At 35.2% G+C, this 15,540-nt stretch overlaps 1 protein-coding gene across 1 annotated transcript; it reads left to right on the plus strand.

Moving 5' to 3' along the window:
- The first annotated feature begins 9,239 nt into the window (after positions 1 to 9,239).
- On the plus strand, positions 9,240 to 14,258 carry LOC147556843 (protein Brevis radix-like 4). Its single transcript, XM_086657814.1, has 6 exons — positions 9,240 to 9,697; positions 9,823 to 9,960; positions 10,055 to 10,437; positions 12,937 to 13,072; positions 13,345 to 13,736; positions 13,881 to 14,258. Exons 2-6 carry the CDS (start codon positions 9,853 to 9,855, stop codon positions 13,957 to 13,959), a joined length of 1,098 nt encoding a protein of 365 aa, XP_086513940.1. The 5' UTR covers positions 9,240 to 9,697; positions 9,823 to 9,852; the 3' UTR covers positions 13,960 to 14,258.
- The last annotated feature ends 1,282 nt before the right edge of the window (positions 14,259 to 15,540 follow it).

The following is a 15,540-nucleotide window of genomic DNA, read 5'->3' on the forward strand; positions in this document are numbered from 1 at the left end:
TTTAGGGTACATGGGTGAAGAAACTCTAAAACCAAATTGGTTTTGTTAGTCCAACTAAAAGTCTGATTGTATCTTCATGTTTTTTGTTAACAAACAATAAAGGAAGCATAAAGATCATCTTACCAAGTTCTATTTACTAGCAAATAATAGCATTATGTTAACCCTATGAAAAAATCAAAATCAAGACTAAGGCAAGATATTTTTGGCATTACACAAGATGGAAATATGTTAGTGGAAGTGAACATTGATCTCCAAAGGACTAGTTACTTGTTGGTAGTTTTCAACCAATTTTAGTCGAGATCAACTACTGGTGGGCCTAAAAAGTTTCCTAAATAGGTCTACACCCGCAAGTGCACGGGTGTCAAGTTGTAATTTTTCCGGTAAGACCGGTTCGTTCCTTAGAGACTAAGTGAAATCTATTCTAAGACTAGGAAGTAATAACATTTTTCAATGATTTGGTTTTGGTTTTGGTTTTGAAATGAATAAAATGTTAAAATAAAATGACGGAAATAAAATACAAATGATACAAGGAACTCAAATGGGGGGAGACGACCTAGGGTTTTTGGAATCCACCGAATAACTCACTTTTAAACACACGAAATCAACTGACTAACTCTCTCGTTTTATAACTCAGAATTTCGGATAATGAACTATCCTAATTCCGGGAGATGTTTTCGATAAAATCGGTTTTTAACTCATGAAATTGTAATTGTCTTATTTAAAAGATGAATTTCTAAACTACTATCTATCAATCAATAAGTATGTATCGTCAAAGGATTTAACCTAAGCACGATACATCAAACCTAAAAGCATAGATAGTGAAAAGATAATCTACTTGATAAATTAAAACAATTTAAACATTAAATCACATTAAAAGAATTAACCAAATAACTTATGTTCTAAAGATCGAATATTTGGTTTCATCATCAACCCTAGATAGAGAATTAGTTAATCATAATACGATATTGAAATAGACATAAAGAATAAAAGAGAATGGAAGAAAACTAAACTTTTTCTCGCTGATTTTCCACTGGAAGCCAAACGCACCCTTAAGGAAATTGAATTTCTCGTCTTCTCGGAAATAATTTCCCTGTGGGAAAATTATTTCCCTACTGTTTTTCTCTCTTGCTTTCTACTGTTTTCTCCTTCTTTCTCACTCTAAAGCTTCTCTTTCTCTCTCTATAAACCAGAAATATACTCTCTCTTTCTCTCTATAACCGAACAGTAAAGAAAGGAGACAAAGAAGATATGAAATTTTAATTGAATTTGATAAACTTGATTCAATCTCTCTCTCTACAGTATCTCTCTCACAAAGATACAAAAGATTAAATGTTGATTCTCTGTTTCTCTACTAATTTCTCTCTTTCTCTCTCTCTTTTCTTTCTCTCACTAAAAGAAATTACAGGAGAAAATGATAATAGATGATAAAAATCAAAACTGATCTCTGTTCTCTCTAAACACTACTGTTAAAATCTTGTTCTTCCCTTCTCTCTCTAAAATAATTTCATTAATGCCCAGAGAATAAGAAGAACGACCCCCAAAACCGAGATGATTATGCCCCTGTCTGACCTCTGTTTTTATAGAGAAGAAGCAGTCGAGCAGACCCTATGATTCCAGCCGAGAAAATCAAGAAGAAATATACTCTTCTCTCTCTAAAATATATCCGGCTCCTCTTTTAAGATCACGATCAATCTCCCATTCAATCCTTCCTACTTCATTCTCCATTATCTTTATTTCTAAGAATCTGTCTTCTCTCTCTCTCGGTTTTAATCTCTTCTTTCTATCTTTATATATATATCTCTTTTGAGAAGATTTAAAAATCTTTCCATCCTCTCCCATATCTTTATTTCAGTTGCTCTTCATGATTCTTCTTCTCTCTATAGATATCAATGGAGAATCTCTTTGTATCTCTTTCCATCTTCAACAGCCCTCTTTCCTTCTTTCTTTCTTTTCCTTTCTCTGTTTTAATTTTGAAAAATCTCGGTTAGAACAGCTCTCGGTTCTAATAAAAGAAAGAAGAAGATGATGACGTCAGCTGACGTCATCGAGTCGGTTTGAGTCGGGTCGGGTCGAGTCGGATCACACATATAGCCACGTGTCCCTCTTGAATTCTAGCATACCAAATTTGACCCGAACTTTGACTTGCTCTAATTTATTCATCCGGACTCCGATTTGACTTCCGTTTTCGCCTACGGGTTCACCTTGGACTCTACTTTCCATCCGAGCACTAATACTGGTCATGAAATCAGAATCACAAAATGACCAAAATACCCCTGACATCAATTTCTCCCGATTTCATCTGTTTTTCACCCTGAACTCCGTAAAAGACACCTGAGAAAGAAAACCAAGCAAATCATCAGAGTAACAGCTCGAACTGGACTAACTAACCGGAGTTAAGAGAGTCAAATGAGACATTTTCACGTCTCATCAACTACAATTGTTGATAGGATAGTTATTTCCACGTAGATAATCCGGAAATGACACAGTTTGAGATTCGTTGTGGACCACACTATGTTGAAACTAGTCAAATGTTGACTAGTTGTGGTGACCCATTAAAACCAAAATATTTAGACAATTTCAGCTGAAATATATCAAAATTTAAACCATGCTTAGATCTTACCGACATTACCACCAGAGTATCTTATGAGTTTCCTAGAGCAGTAGCGTCTTCTTTTCATGCTCTATTATAACGAATGTCGGTTTCTTATACATAGTCTTAATCCGAAATCTTTGTGTCTATTCATGTATTATCATTCACATTTGATTGTTTTTCTTATACTTTCAAATTGTAGTGAATATTACTCTAAAGTGTAAAGGCTGCTAAATTGATTTAAAAACTAAAATATTTTGGTTGTGTGAATATCATTACAATTTTAGTGAGTTGGTGAGACTGTGACTATGACAACATTGGATACTTCGAATGAAGAGGGTGCGAAGAAAAGAAAAACAACATTGGATTCTTCGAATAAAGAGGGTGCAAAGAAAGGAAAAACAACTTATAGAGTTTGGACTGCGAAAGCGTCCAACTTTTTGTTGAAACTCTTGGTAGATGCGGCAGGATACAATTAGAGGGATAAGAGTGGATCGTTTAGTAAAAAGTTGGTGGAGACTAGAATCTTACGGGCACTGAACAAGAAATATAACTGCACAATATCATATTCTGAATATTTGAATCGTTCGAGATTCTTCTAGATGAGATATTGGAAATATGAGAAACTTATGAAGTTTAGCTCCGGATTTGGATTTGACTTAACAACTAAAAGATTCGTGGCTAGCGAAGAAGTATGGGATAACTACTTCAAGGTGTGAATCTGTTTTATTATTTTGAATAATTTTGTTTATGTTTGGTATGAACACTAACAAGTATCTTTATTGGTGATTTTGTTAGTCTCATCCAAATCAAAGATACATGAAATATGATTCGTGTGATGATTAGGAAGATTTGCTCATCGTGGTAGGAAATAAGAGCATTATTGAAAAAAGTTCGATTGGTTTGAACTTTAAAGAAAATGATGCAAGAGTTTATGAAGATGTGAATAGTCAAGACGCTTGTGCGAATTCAATGGCCATATGACGTCAACTTTGATGATGAAAGAAATTTTACATTGTATGACACAGATGATTCTCCAACCCAAGTAGATCATGAAGGTCGACATGTTTCTTGTGAGCGTACAAGTCCGGATATTCATATTGCACCGACAAGAAAAAACCTAGGAAAGGTGTTGATGAAAGTGGTTTTAAAGACAAAGATGTTTTGGAAAATAAGTAAACTGGAGTTGTTTCGGTTACAACTAATTTGGAAGCAATTTGTGGCCTCATGGAAGAGAGGGAAAAAGAGAAAAAAAAAATACTTGTTTTGATTCTATCATGGAAATGCCGGGCTTGCCTTCAGATGAAAATTTTGAGGTGGTGGAGCTGCTTGACACCAAAGGTAGAAAAGAAATGTTCAACCTCCTAAGCCTCGAAGAGAGAAAGAATTTGAGTTTTTTTCAAAGTTGTCCCTTTGAAAAATGGTTCTTACATATTTTGTTTTTTGTTGAAGTGCCATGTTTTGTGAATTTTCTAATTTGAAGTTTTTAATGTAAGTGATACATATATCTTTTATGTGGGTCTTTCTGTAACTACAATTGTTGGAAAGTATATATATCTCATATGGATATTTTTAACTAAATGGGAATACTTGTTGAAATTTCTTAAATTTTTGTTAATGATATTAAAATTTTGTTATTGCTTTAGACATATTTTTGTGAATGCCATTATTAAAATTGTACAAATATTCATATATGGTTATGTTTAGTTGTTCAGGTTCATTTGGCCCCTTTGAAATGGACCAAGTAGTGAAGAATTTGTTAGCAATAGGTATGAAAATGTGCATGTGCATGATGATGAAAATGAAATTGCTAATTATGATGGTGGTGATGATAATGATGATGATGATGATAACGACAATAGTGATAGAGGACAAGACGAATTTAATGAAAGCATTGAAATCTTACTTGTAGGAGCTTTTTAAGTAATAAGTTCTCAGTAGATTAGATATCCATTATCTCGTCGCTTAGTGTCCAGATTTAGCTACGAGTTTATACATAAAGTACTAAATGATAATCCAAAAAAAGTTTGATAGATGTACAAGATGTATCCTGATGCATCTCGAAAGCTTTGTACTACCATTAGAGAGAAAACACCACTTGAAGATACAAGATATATTTGTTGAATAAATGCTTACGACATTCTTACTTGTTGTAGGTCAAAATTCACGATATTATACAATTCATGAGACATTTGGTCGATCTCGTTGTGTTGTTGGTAAGAAATTTCATCGAATATTAAAGGCCTTAAACACAATTGCACCACAAATGATGACAAAACCTGCAACAACAACTCCTTCTAAAATAAAAGACAACACTAGATTTTCCCATATATATTTCAAGGTGTGCACCGATAATCAATTTCTTTAGTTTTTTTATTTATATTTCATCTTTACATATGTTTTATACAAGTATATGTTAACCTTATTCAGGACTGCATTGGAGTTATGGATGGCAAACATTTCCCACCTATGATATCAAGATGTGATGATAGTGTTTATCGTAATCATCATAGAGTAGTTTCACAGAATGTGTTAGCTGTTTCTAATTTTACCTTAGAATGCATATATCTTCTTAGCGGATGGGAATGACCAACTCATGATTCAAAGGTATTAAATGATGCTTTTACGAGAAGAATGGGCTAAAAGTTCCACAAGGTAATAAATCATTTATTATTTAATTTGCTTTATCAATTTACATATTCTAAATTATAGTTTTATTAGGTAAATATTATCTAGTAGACTGTGGGTTTCCAAATTGACGACAATTCTTAGCTCCATATCGTGGTGTTCGTTATCATCTCCAAGATTTTGTTGGTCAAGGTCCTGATCAATTTACATAGTGCAATTCTAAATTATAGTTTTATTAGGTGAATATTATCTAGTAGACTGTGGGTTTCCACATTGACGACAATTCTTAGCCCCATATCGTGGTGTTCGTTATCATCTCCAAGATTTTAGTAAGTCTTGCAAAGTTTTTTGCGGTAACTACACATCAGAGGATGAGTTAGACAAAAAGAGAAACAACAGAAGTGGATCCACCTTGGGGCCTGCAACGACACATGCCCCCACAACCCAAAGGAGGGCATAAGTTAAAAAGTTCGAAGACACCGAGGTTTCTCTATAAGAAATCCCTTTTCTTTAAGGCTACCAAGTCCATGATATATACATCCAAACCTAAGTCCATCACCCATACATCCACTTCCCAGCCCAGACCCTAAGCCCAATCATATAACACGTTTAATTAAAATTAAAATAAGTGTAAAGACGATTAAAGTCCAATATAAAAAATAAAATAAATGCCAAATCTGTTTTGACCCCCCAATTTGTAGCCAACAAGTAAATTTTGGTTCTCAATCTATAATCAAGTGGAAAATCTACCTTCCATATTTGCCCAAATAGCCCCCAAATGAACAAATATGTCATTGAATTGTTAAAAAGAATTCTTCCAAATTTAACGTTAGCATCTTTAACTTTTAATGATAAGAGATAAATAAAGGGAATGAGTACGAAGGCAAACTGAAATAATTTTAATATGTATGACAAAAATGTGGGAAGGAAGGAACACATTAGAGAGAGATGGAAGGAGAGATGAAGAGAAAGATGGAGGGGGGAATGAAGAAAGGTTGGAAGTTGTTCGAGAAAGTGTATGCGTTAGAGAGTTATTGTGAGAAAAAAAAAAGAGATATCATGTTGATATCTGATAAGAACCTAATCCTTCTCTAGGCCAGCCAAAGATAAACGTAATACTAATAAAAATTTTATTAACAACTTCAAGATTCATATCTTAACTATTATGAACTCAACCATATATCTAAGCTACAACCAGACAATTTAGACTCCAACCAGGACTCCTAATTAGACTTCAACTAAGACTCAATATTTAGAATTATAGAAACTCCTAAATTACTTAGAAACTCTAAAATTTCAGAAGCTCCTAACATTAAATAACTATAAAATATCTTCCAAAATATAGAAACTCCTAATTTTAAATATAGCGAATATCTTTCTCTATAATTCCTCCTCCGTTGACAGCGTCCTTGCCCTTAATGATGTTCTCGATCATAGTTAACACCGGGTCTCCCTCATCTTCGACAATTGGTATTTTATCATCAATCGCAATATTGAGGATAAATGCCTTCTTCAAAACATAAACATGAAAAACAGGATGAAATTTAGTTCCCCCTGGCAATTCCAAACAATACGCTACTGGACCGATTCTTTCCATTATTTTATATGGACCATAGTACCTTGAAGATAACTTCAAAGACACCCTTCTTATTGTAGAACTTCCCTTCTCAGAGCAGCTACTTTTATTAGATGCTACTTGTTTGGAATATCCTCCATATATGATCATTTTTTGTCTCCTTTAGTGGATTGATGTTCATCGAATAGTTTGATCGAGGAGAAGGTCCTGGAACATTTTCTTCAATGTGAATTTCCTTTTTTTTGGATTCTTCTTTTTGTACATTCACCAAGATGCCATCGATGTCGTCTTCCCCAGAGATTTTTGTGTTCTCTCTGCGAGCTTTCTTCTCCTCTGCTTTGGCTGTTTTTCTCTGTCTTCTCCTTACCTTTTGCCGGGCACCTTAACCATGTTTGCAAGATGCTCAAACTCCTCTTGATATTCATAGTAGGACCCTGTTTGTCGTAATTTTACGAGTGCAGCCCCTGCATCTTCATACGTCGTTCTCCCGAAGCGACCTACAACCGCTTCGACAAACTCTTCCCATGAACGAAAATAGTTGCCTCTTTTAGCCCAACGACACCATTGCAATGCTTTTCCATCCAAGTAATTGATTGCAAACTGAATCTTTTGATCTTGTGCAGTGTCATAGAACTCAAAATATTGTTTAGCTTGAAAAATTCATCCTTCCACATCTGATCCGTTAAACCGTGTAAAATATAACCTTTGACCTTTAAAACGGTCACCTCTTTGAGACACAATCTCTCTATTTTCGACCAATTGACCAATCGACCAATCTTCTCAAACAATAATGATTGATTTATCGCCATCTCAGTCATCTTCTCCGCTAATTTACCTAATTGCTTCTCCATTCTTCCTTTTTTTCTTTTCGAGTTTGTACCATAAATGAGTTTCTTTGACGAAGATAAAAGTAATCTGAAAGCGAATGATAGGAGTGTCTACTCTGATACCAATTGATAAGAACCTAAACTTCTCTAGGCCAACCAAAGATAAACGTAATACTTATAGAAAACTTTCTTAATAACTTCAAGATTCGTATTTTTACTACTATGAACTCAGCCATATATATAAGCTACAACCAGACAATTTAGACTCCAACTAGGACTCCTAATTAGACTTCAACTAAGACTCAATATTTAGAAATACAGAAATATAGAAACTCCTAAATTACTTAGAAATTTAAAATATAGAAATTCCTAATATTAAATAGGGTTATTTCCCAAATAGCCCCCAACTTTATGACTGGTTTCCTGCCTAGCCCCCTACTTCGTCAAAAATACCCAGATGGCCCCCTTTTTAAGATTCCGTTATAACACCGTTAAGTAGTCAACATTTCTCTCTCTTCCATCTCATCACCTCTCTCTGCCACCTCATTTTCTCACCACCTCATCGTCTTCCCCGGCAAGGTCGCTGGCCGACCAATTTTCCGGCCGACAACCTTCAAATATTAAAAATTTTTTTTTTTTTTATTTTCTTTCTCCTCTCTCTCTCTCAAAAACAATATTTTTTTATCATCTCTCCTCTCTCTCTCTACACACTCTGGCGAAGGGGCTCCTTTTGCCGGAGTGTGCAGAAAGAGAAAGAGGAGAGATGATAAAAAAATATTTAGAGAGAGAGAGGAGAGAGAAAATAAAATAAAAAAATTTAAATATTTGAAGGTCGCCGGCCGGCGACCTTGCCGAAGAAGACGATGAGGCGGCGAGAAGATGAGGTGGCAGAGAGAGGTGAGGAGATGGAAGAGAAAGAAATATTGACTGGTTAACGGTGTTATAACGATAAATGAAAAGGGGGGCATCTGGGTATTTTTGACAAAGTAGGGGGCTAGGCAGGAAACCGGTCACAAAGTTGGGGGCTATTTGAGAAATAACCCTATTAAATAATTATAAAATATCTTCCAAAATATAGAAACTCCTAATTTTAAATATAAAGAATATCTTTCTATATCAATATCACATATCACTGGGGTTGCACCTATTGGACTTACCAGTCTCGTAGGTATAACCCCTTACATGTTTGATGCTACCATTAGCGGATATCAACAATAGTGGTAGCATCGAATCGAGGTGTTACACTTATAGACTTCTAAACTTGTTAGATGGAACCCTATTTTTCGAGTTGTAGAAAAAATTGAATTACGAATAACGAGGTTTAGATGAAGAAAGTAGTCGTGGTGGTGGTCGGTTGACAAAATTGACGAAGAACATTAAATTCTAAATTTCGACTTGAAGAGAGAGAGAGAGAGAGAGCAATAGAGCTGAAGTCTCTTAAAACAAAAATCCTAAACGACCCGAAATCAAAGGCCGACAGGAAAAAAGTGATGTGGCTGGCTGCCCTACCCCATTTAATCGGTTAAGAAGAGAGAGAGAAATAGTCTGACCAATTGGAACTGACCACATCACCTTTCACCCGAAGTCGGTCCCAAAATTAAGTGTTTCAGTTGAAGTTGGTAGTGGTCAGCTCTCCAAATTAAGAGTTTCCGTTGAAGTTCTTTGGCCCCTGTTCAACAAAAAAAAAAAAAAAAGTTCTTTGGCCCCAAAATGTTGCTTCACAAAATGAAGTTCCTCCACAAATAATAAGCGTGCTTTGGTAAAAGTATGATTTTGGCATGTGTGCCTAATCTGTGTGGCATTAGTAAAGATGAGTACTATGTCGTCCTGACACTTGTGCTTATATAAGTATAACTTCCCTTCCATAACATATCTGGTTTGTGGTTTACAGTATTAAATGACCCTTTCCACATTAAATTACCCTCCACTCTAAACTATCATACTACCGGGATTCTACACTAAATCATTCGTTTCATATTTCGAGTAACCCTCTCTCTCTCCGCTTCTCTCTTTTATCAACCAATTGAAATCAAACTCGATTAATTCAATAACCAGGAACTAAATTGATCTTCTCAGGTTCTTTAATTTTCTAAATTCAACTTTATATCTTAAGTTTTTTGCTCAAATTTAATCACTTTAGTTTCTCGTATTGTCAACAGATTTAGCAGGTTCATTGAACTTCATCTTGTTCATAATTGCAGGTGGTAATTGAATAACTCGGATATACGAAAATGCTTACTTGCATAGCTTGTTCAAAACAACTCAGTGGTGAATCAATTCACGAACCAGAAGATTCATCAGGTGGTAATAAGCAAGCCATTAAAACTCTAACATCTCAGGTATCTTTCTTTCTTTCTAGGGTTTCCTATTCAATTTACTAACCGAAAGAAAGAATTAGGGTTTTATAAACTAACTTTTTAATGTATTTTGAAGATCAAAGATATGGCATTGAAAGCATCTGGATATCGACACTGTAAACCTTGTTCATCATCATCATCAAATTCATTAACAACTGTAAATCAAATAAGTTCAGTATCAGATTTCTCTTCAGTACCAGAAAGATATAATAACAGTTCGTATGGAAGAATAGCAAGTTCAAGTTCAACTCGAAGATGGGGGAAAGAAATGGAAGCAAGATTGAAAGGGCTTTCGAGTGGTGAAGGAACACCACCTTCATTGAGTCGACGATCTGGATCGGTGATTTTTATAGAAGAAGAAGAACCAAAAGAATGGGTTGCTCAAGTTGAACCAGGTGTTCTCATTAATTTCGTTTCTCTTCCTCAAGGAGGAAACGATTTGAAACGGATCCGATTCAGGTACCAAATGAGTTCATTCATCTTCGATATTTAGTACTATATTTTTGAACGGCTTAGATTTATCCGGTGAATTTTGTTTTTAGTGTGAAGTCAATGATTAATGCGTGCCCTCACGTTTCTTGGATCGTTGACTATAGTCAAAATTCTCGACGTGGTAAAGAGTTTTGTTTGTGGATCTACACTAATTGAAACTCCTTGATAAGTAATTTACATCCGTTAGATTTCAAACTGAAAAGGATTAAGTTAGGTTAATCGGACGGTAGGGATAGTGAGTGAGGTTAAAATAGTTGTTGTTTTGGGGACAAGAGTCATGATAGCATGTTGCTTGCTTTAATGCTTTTACTGTAGTAGAGGGGAAAAAACGTCGGATCGTTTTTCTAGAGAGAAGTAATTTGTTAGGTAAGCATGCGAGGGTGCTGAAAGAGTATGTTTTAAAGGGCCCACAAATAAAGTTAGTGGGTCCCAGTGGGTAGCCTTGATTGAAGCTGCAAATTGTCATGGACTATGATCTAAAATGGGTTCCATTTCAAACATCAAAGTTTAATTTCTGGTTGATTCACTGGAATTTAAGTCTTTTGTTGCCATAACTTCTTTTAAATTCGAAGTTGTGTTTATTCGGAATCGTAGTTTCTCATATTTCAGTGTGAGTAGGTCGGCATTGGAAAAAAATGGGTTACGACTAGCGAAACTGTTTAACGGTTGACGAATACGTGAGAGGGTTGTGGCATTGGCTAATTGTAGAAGCTAGGTTGTGCGGCGAGGTGAAAAGCTTTCCTTTTTGTAGTGGGACAAGCACTATAGTTTGTTATTTTTCAATTTGTGGTAATGTATTATAATTAACCTATTCACTACAATCTAATAGACTTAATCAACCTAATCTTCACTATAAAAAGTGAGAACTAGCTTATAATTAGTGGTTTCACTAATCTCTTTAAATCAAAATTGTATTTAATAAGTAAGAACCTAATTGAGCAACTTTACATGTGCATCTCATTAACGAGTTACTTTATGAAAAAATAACTTAACGAATTAATTAAAACTACATGTAATCACATTTTTAGGATAAAAAAAATGCTACTTGGCCCGACAAAAAGTGTCCCGAATAGTCCGACAAGCAAATTTCGACATGACATCTGCATGATGTCAGTTATTTGCCTTGTCCGGGCCATGCAGGCCAATTGTTGTCTAGCCAATTAGTATTTTTCTTCAAGGATAGAGTATTTTAACAAATTTTAACCATAACTAGTTGCGATGTCTAGGATTAAATAATTATCGCTGCGCCTCCAAAGAAACCACATGCTTTAGAGTTGTTCTTTGCATAGATACTTTAAAAAGAAAAGAACGAAAAAAAAAGTAGGTTCATGTTGTACTACCTAGCAAAGTGCAGCCACTGTGCCTCACATAAATCTTCTGCACGTCTCATTTGTTGGGATCCGATAAATCAATTGGAAAAATGGGGATTTTAGGGTTTACACCATCATTTTCTTTATGTCCAAATACCATCTTGTGTGTAAAAGCTAAATAAAGAACATGCTTTTGGGTTGGTCATTTCAAGTAGTGGTGGGGCTTTGCCTGTTTTTGTGGCAAAGCATATAAGTAACTTTTTTACTTTTTGTATTCTTTGCTACCAAAAGGACAATTTCTATGCTCATATTGTTTCCACCATTCTGTATTTTTGTTAATAAAAGACTAGGAAGTCCCGGAAGAAAGCATAAGACATCCAATAATGATATGATATAGGGTAGCTTGGCATATTTTGAAATCTTGACCTATAATCATACTTTAGTGGGTCCTGTTTTGATTCTCTTTACAATTGCAGCTCGATAATGGTATAGGGGCTTGTGTCGTAATTGGGACAAGCTGTCGACGATGATAAATTAATTTTGAATATTTATACACTTGTTATTATTATAGCATGGTGAACAAAGAAATATCCGACCTACCGCTTAGTTTATAGCTTTACTGAATATTATTATTTGGGACAATATGTAAAGAAGACTGGAATTTATGATGCACATATTAAAATGGAAACAGCGGCACAAGCAAAAAATTTATCGTTGTAGAGGCCATCTGAAAGATCAATACTATGTTTACCTCACTTCTTCCTAACAAAATATCCACATTAGTACATAAAAAAACATTGTTGGTCCATACTGCCATGACCCGAGAAGGGTTATTTTCTGTGAATAAATCATTATAGCGAAAGTAACATAATTCTGATGGTAAACACTAAAGTTCACTTGGATTTTAAGCGTTATAGCCTTCTACAGTGGTAAAGTTTATGTTACAATCTGAATACGTTTAGTCGTGACTTCCGGTGGTGACCTACTTCTAGAGGAAACTTATTGTAGAAAATTTCAAGCTATGGATCACTTGTCACCTTTATCTGATTTGATTAATTTCATAGGATATTTTCATTTTCAATTCAAATATGTAAAATAGTGATTCGTTAAATATGCCTTTTGACTGATGATAGCCTTGTTTGGATCCATTTTATAGTCGAGAGATGTTTACTAGATGGCAAGCTCAGAGATGGTGGACTGAGAACCATGACAAAGTAATGGAACTTTACAATGTCCAGAGGCTTAACCGACAAGCGTTCCCACTTCCCACCCCTCCAAGATCTGAAGACGAGGTGAGCTACTGACCATTTCGGCTGAATTTTAATCTGTCAAAATCTGGTGTAGAGAACCTCAACCCTCGTAATTCTTTCTTTTTTACTCTGTGAACTGTGTTCTGTTACCCTTTATGCCATATAGAAGCTTGAAGCTACAATCAATCACACAAGAGCTCGTTTTTATTCTGCCATTTGACTTAGGCTATATATGTATATTTGTATATGCAACTCCAACCACATCAAATTGATCTCAACCTTAATTTTTGAAATTCCAAATTTCTGGCTTTCAGGGCTCTAAAATGGAATTGGTCGGGGATAGCCCAATGACACCTCCATTAACCCAAGAAAGATTACCGCACAACTTCCACGTTCCAGCGGGAATGGGTTATTCATCCTCGGATTCTTTTGAGAACCACCCTATGCATTTACGACAGTATTATGAACCAGGTCCTGCTTCAACCCCAAAACTTTCAAGCCTAAGTGGAGCTAAGACTGAGATGTCTTCAATGGATGCTTCTATTAGAACAAGCTCATCAAGGGAAGCTGATCGCTCTGGGGAGCTCTCTCTTAGTAATGCCAGTGATCTAGAGACTGAGTGGGTTGAACAAGATGAGCCTGGGGTTTACATTACCATTAGAGCATTGCCTGGAGGCCCTAGGGAGCTTAGACGCGTCAGATTCAGGTGAGTCATCTGTAAAACCTCATAGAATGCTTGTTTCAAGTAAATTCAACTAACTTCGTTTCTACAATTGGTTTTGTTAATTTAAAAGTTCAACTTCGAAGAAGATATATGTGACTGAGATATTTGTTTACGACTTTGGTGTAGCCGAGAAAAATTTGGGGAGATGCATGCAAGGGTATGGTGGGAAGAAAACCGAGCGAGAATACGTGAACAGTACTTGTGATTGAGCAGCTCTATATGTCCAGGAGAGATCAGTTGAAAGAGGTGAAGCTTCAAATATGTTTTAGTAGTATTATTTTGCAAGTGTTGCTTCAGTTTGAAAGAACAACAGAATCTTCACCTTCCTTCTATCCTTTTAAGTTTATCATATATTAGTATATAATATAATTTTGGTATGTAATCTGAAGTCGAAAGGTTGGGTATAGTCGTAAAGATGAGAAGAGCTAGGGAGAAATGTTAATAGTACTAGAGTCTATGTTACATAACTATTTTAGCTGATTCCTATCCAGTATCTTTTGCATCTCCACCATAGTACATTTAGGTGTTGTTTGTTTTTCTCTCGGTCCGAGTCAGGTTTGGAATCTGACTCGAGATCGAATCGACCCGAATTAAATTTCAAAATGTGTGTTTTCGTCTGACTCATGTTGTTTGGTTCGTCTAAATGTCTACCCAAGCTGATGTTGGGAGTTTAGGGATACAGATAAAATAAGTCTGAATTAAGATTCGATTGTCTGAATTTTGAAGTAACTTGAAACGACTATATTGCTTCTAACTAATCAAATTCAGACAATTCTGAGTCAAACAATTTAAGTCCTGATCAGTCAGATTCTAGCAGCACTAATGCAGTAATTGATGATGTGGGAAAGGAGTTTCCTGGAAATGGTTTGTTACCTTTTATTTAATTGTTTCCTCTCCTCTTGGATATCATGTTGGGGGCGCAGCAGAATAAAGTTTCTCCCTACTTTTTTTTTTTTTTTTGTTGAAAGAAGTTTCTCCCTACTTGTGTTGGTCAATGAGAAATTAAAATATAGTATATGACAATGGTAGCAATAATTTGAAGAACAAAAAGTAATAAGATGACGAATTTATCGTGGAAAACCTCTTCAATGTGAGAAGTGAAAACTACAATAGCAGTCCACTCAAAATCCACTACATCAATGAATGAGTTACAAACCAGGCCTCCTTGTTCCTATGAACAACTCTCAAGACTCGGACTCCAAAGAATTAATACCAAACACAAAAAAAACCTCACAAGAAAGAGTAACACAATCCAAAAATATGCAGTCTAAAGCGACCTTAAAGTCACTAGGATTTCTGCCACCAAATACCAATCCCGTCGTCCAGAACCTACATAAACAAGTCAGGAATACTTCTCCAAAATTTCAGCTCAATCAGAGAAGAACTCAGAGTCGGATTTCCCGAACACTGAAGACATACGTCCGGAAAAACTTAGCTCAGCTGAATACTTCTTTTTCTCTCCTCTCCTGTGCGTTTTTATTGTGTCGTACTTTTAAATTAGATTAAGGATAACATATATATATATATATATATATATATATATATATATATATATATATATATATATATATATTAGGCATAAACCCCGCCCTACGGGCGGGGAAATGCCGTTTACGTTACATGGATAAATAAACATGTTATTAGATTATTAAGTTCTTTTTACATTCAGTATTCTCTTATTGTAGTTTTAATTTTTTTAGATTGATACTCTTTAAAGATAAGTGTGGTATTCTAGAGGTATACGATCTATCATAAGTTATATAAGTTTTTGAGCTTACAAAATAAT

Source organism: Eschscholzia californica, unplaced genomic scaffold (genome assembly GCF_041429995.1).
Source record: "Eschscholzia californica isolate CP2 unplaced genomic scaffold, dmEscCali1.0.p SCAF_2, whole genome shotgun sequence".
NCBI classification, from domain to species: domain Eukaryota; kingdom Viridiplantae; phylum Streptophyta; class Magnoliopsida; order Ranunculales; family Papaveraceae; genus Eschscholzia; species Eschscholzia californica.

Coding starts and splice junctions, on each gene's coding strand:
- LOC147556843 (XM_086657814.1), top strand. CDS start 9,853: ATGCTTACTTGCATAGCTTGTTCAAAACAACTCAGTGGTGAATCAATT. Junction 9,961..10,054: donor TTAAAACTCTAACATCTCAG/GTATCTTTCTTT, acceptor TGTATTTTGAAG/ATCAAAGATATGGCATTGAA. Junction 13,737..13,880: donor CTTAGACGCGTCAGATTCAG/GTGAGTCATCTG, acceptor ACTTTGGTGTAG/CCGAGAAAAATTTGGGGAGA.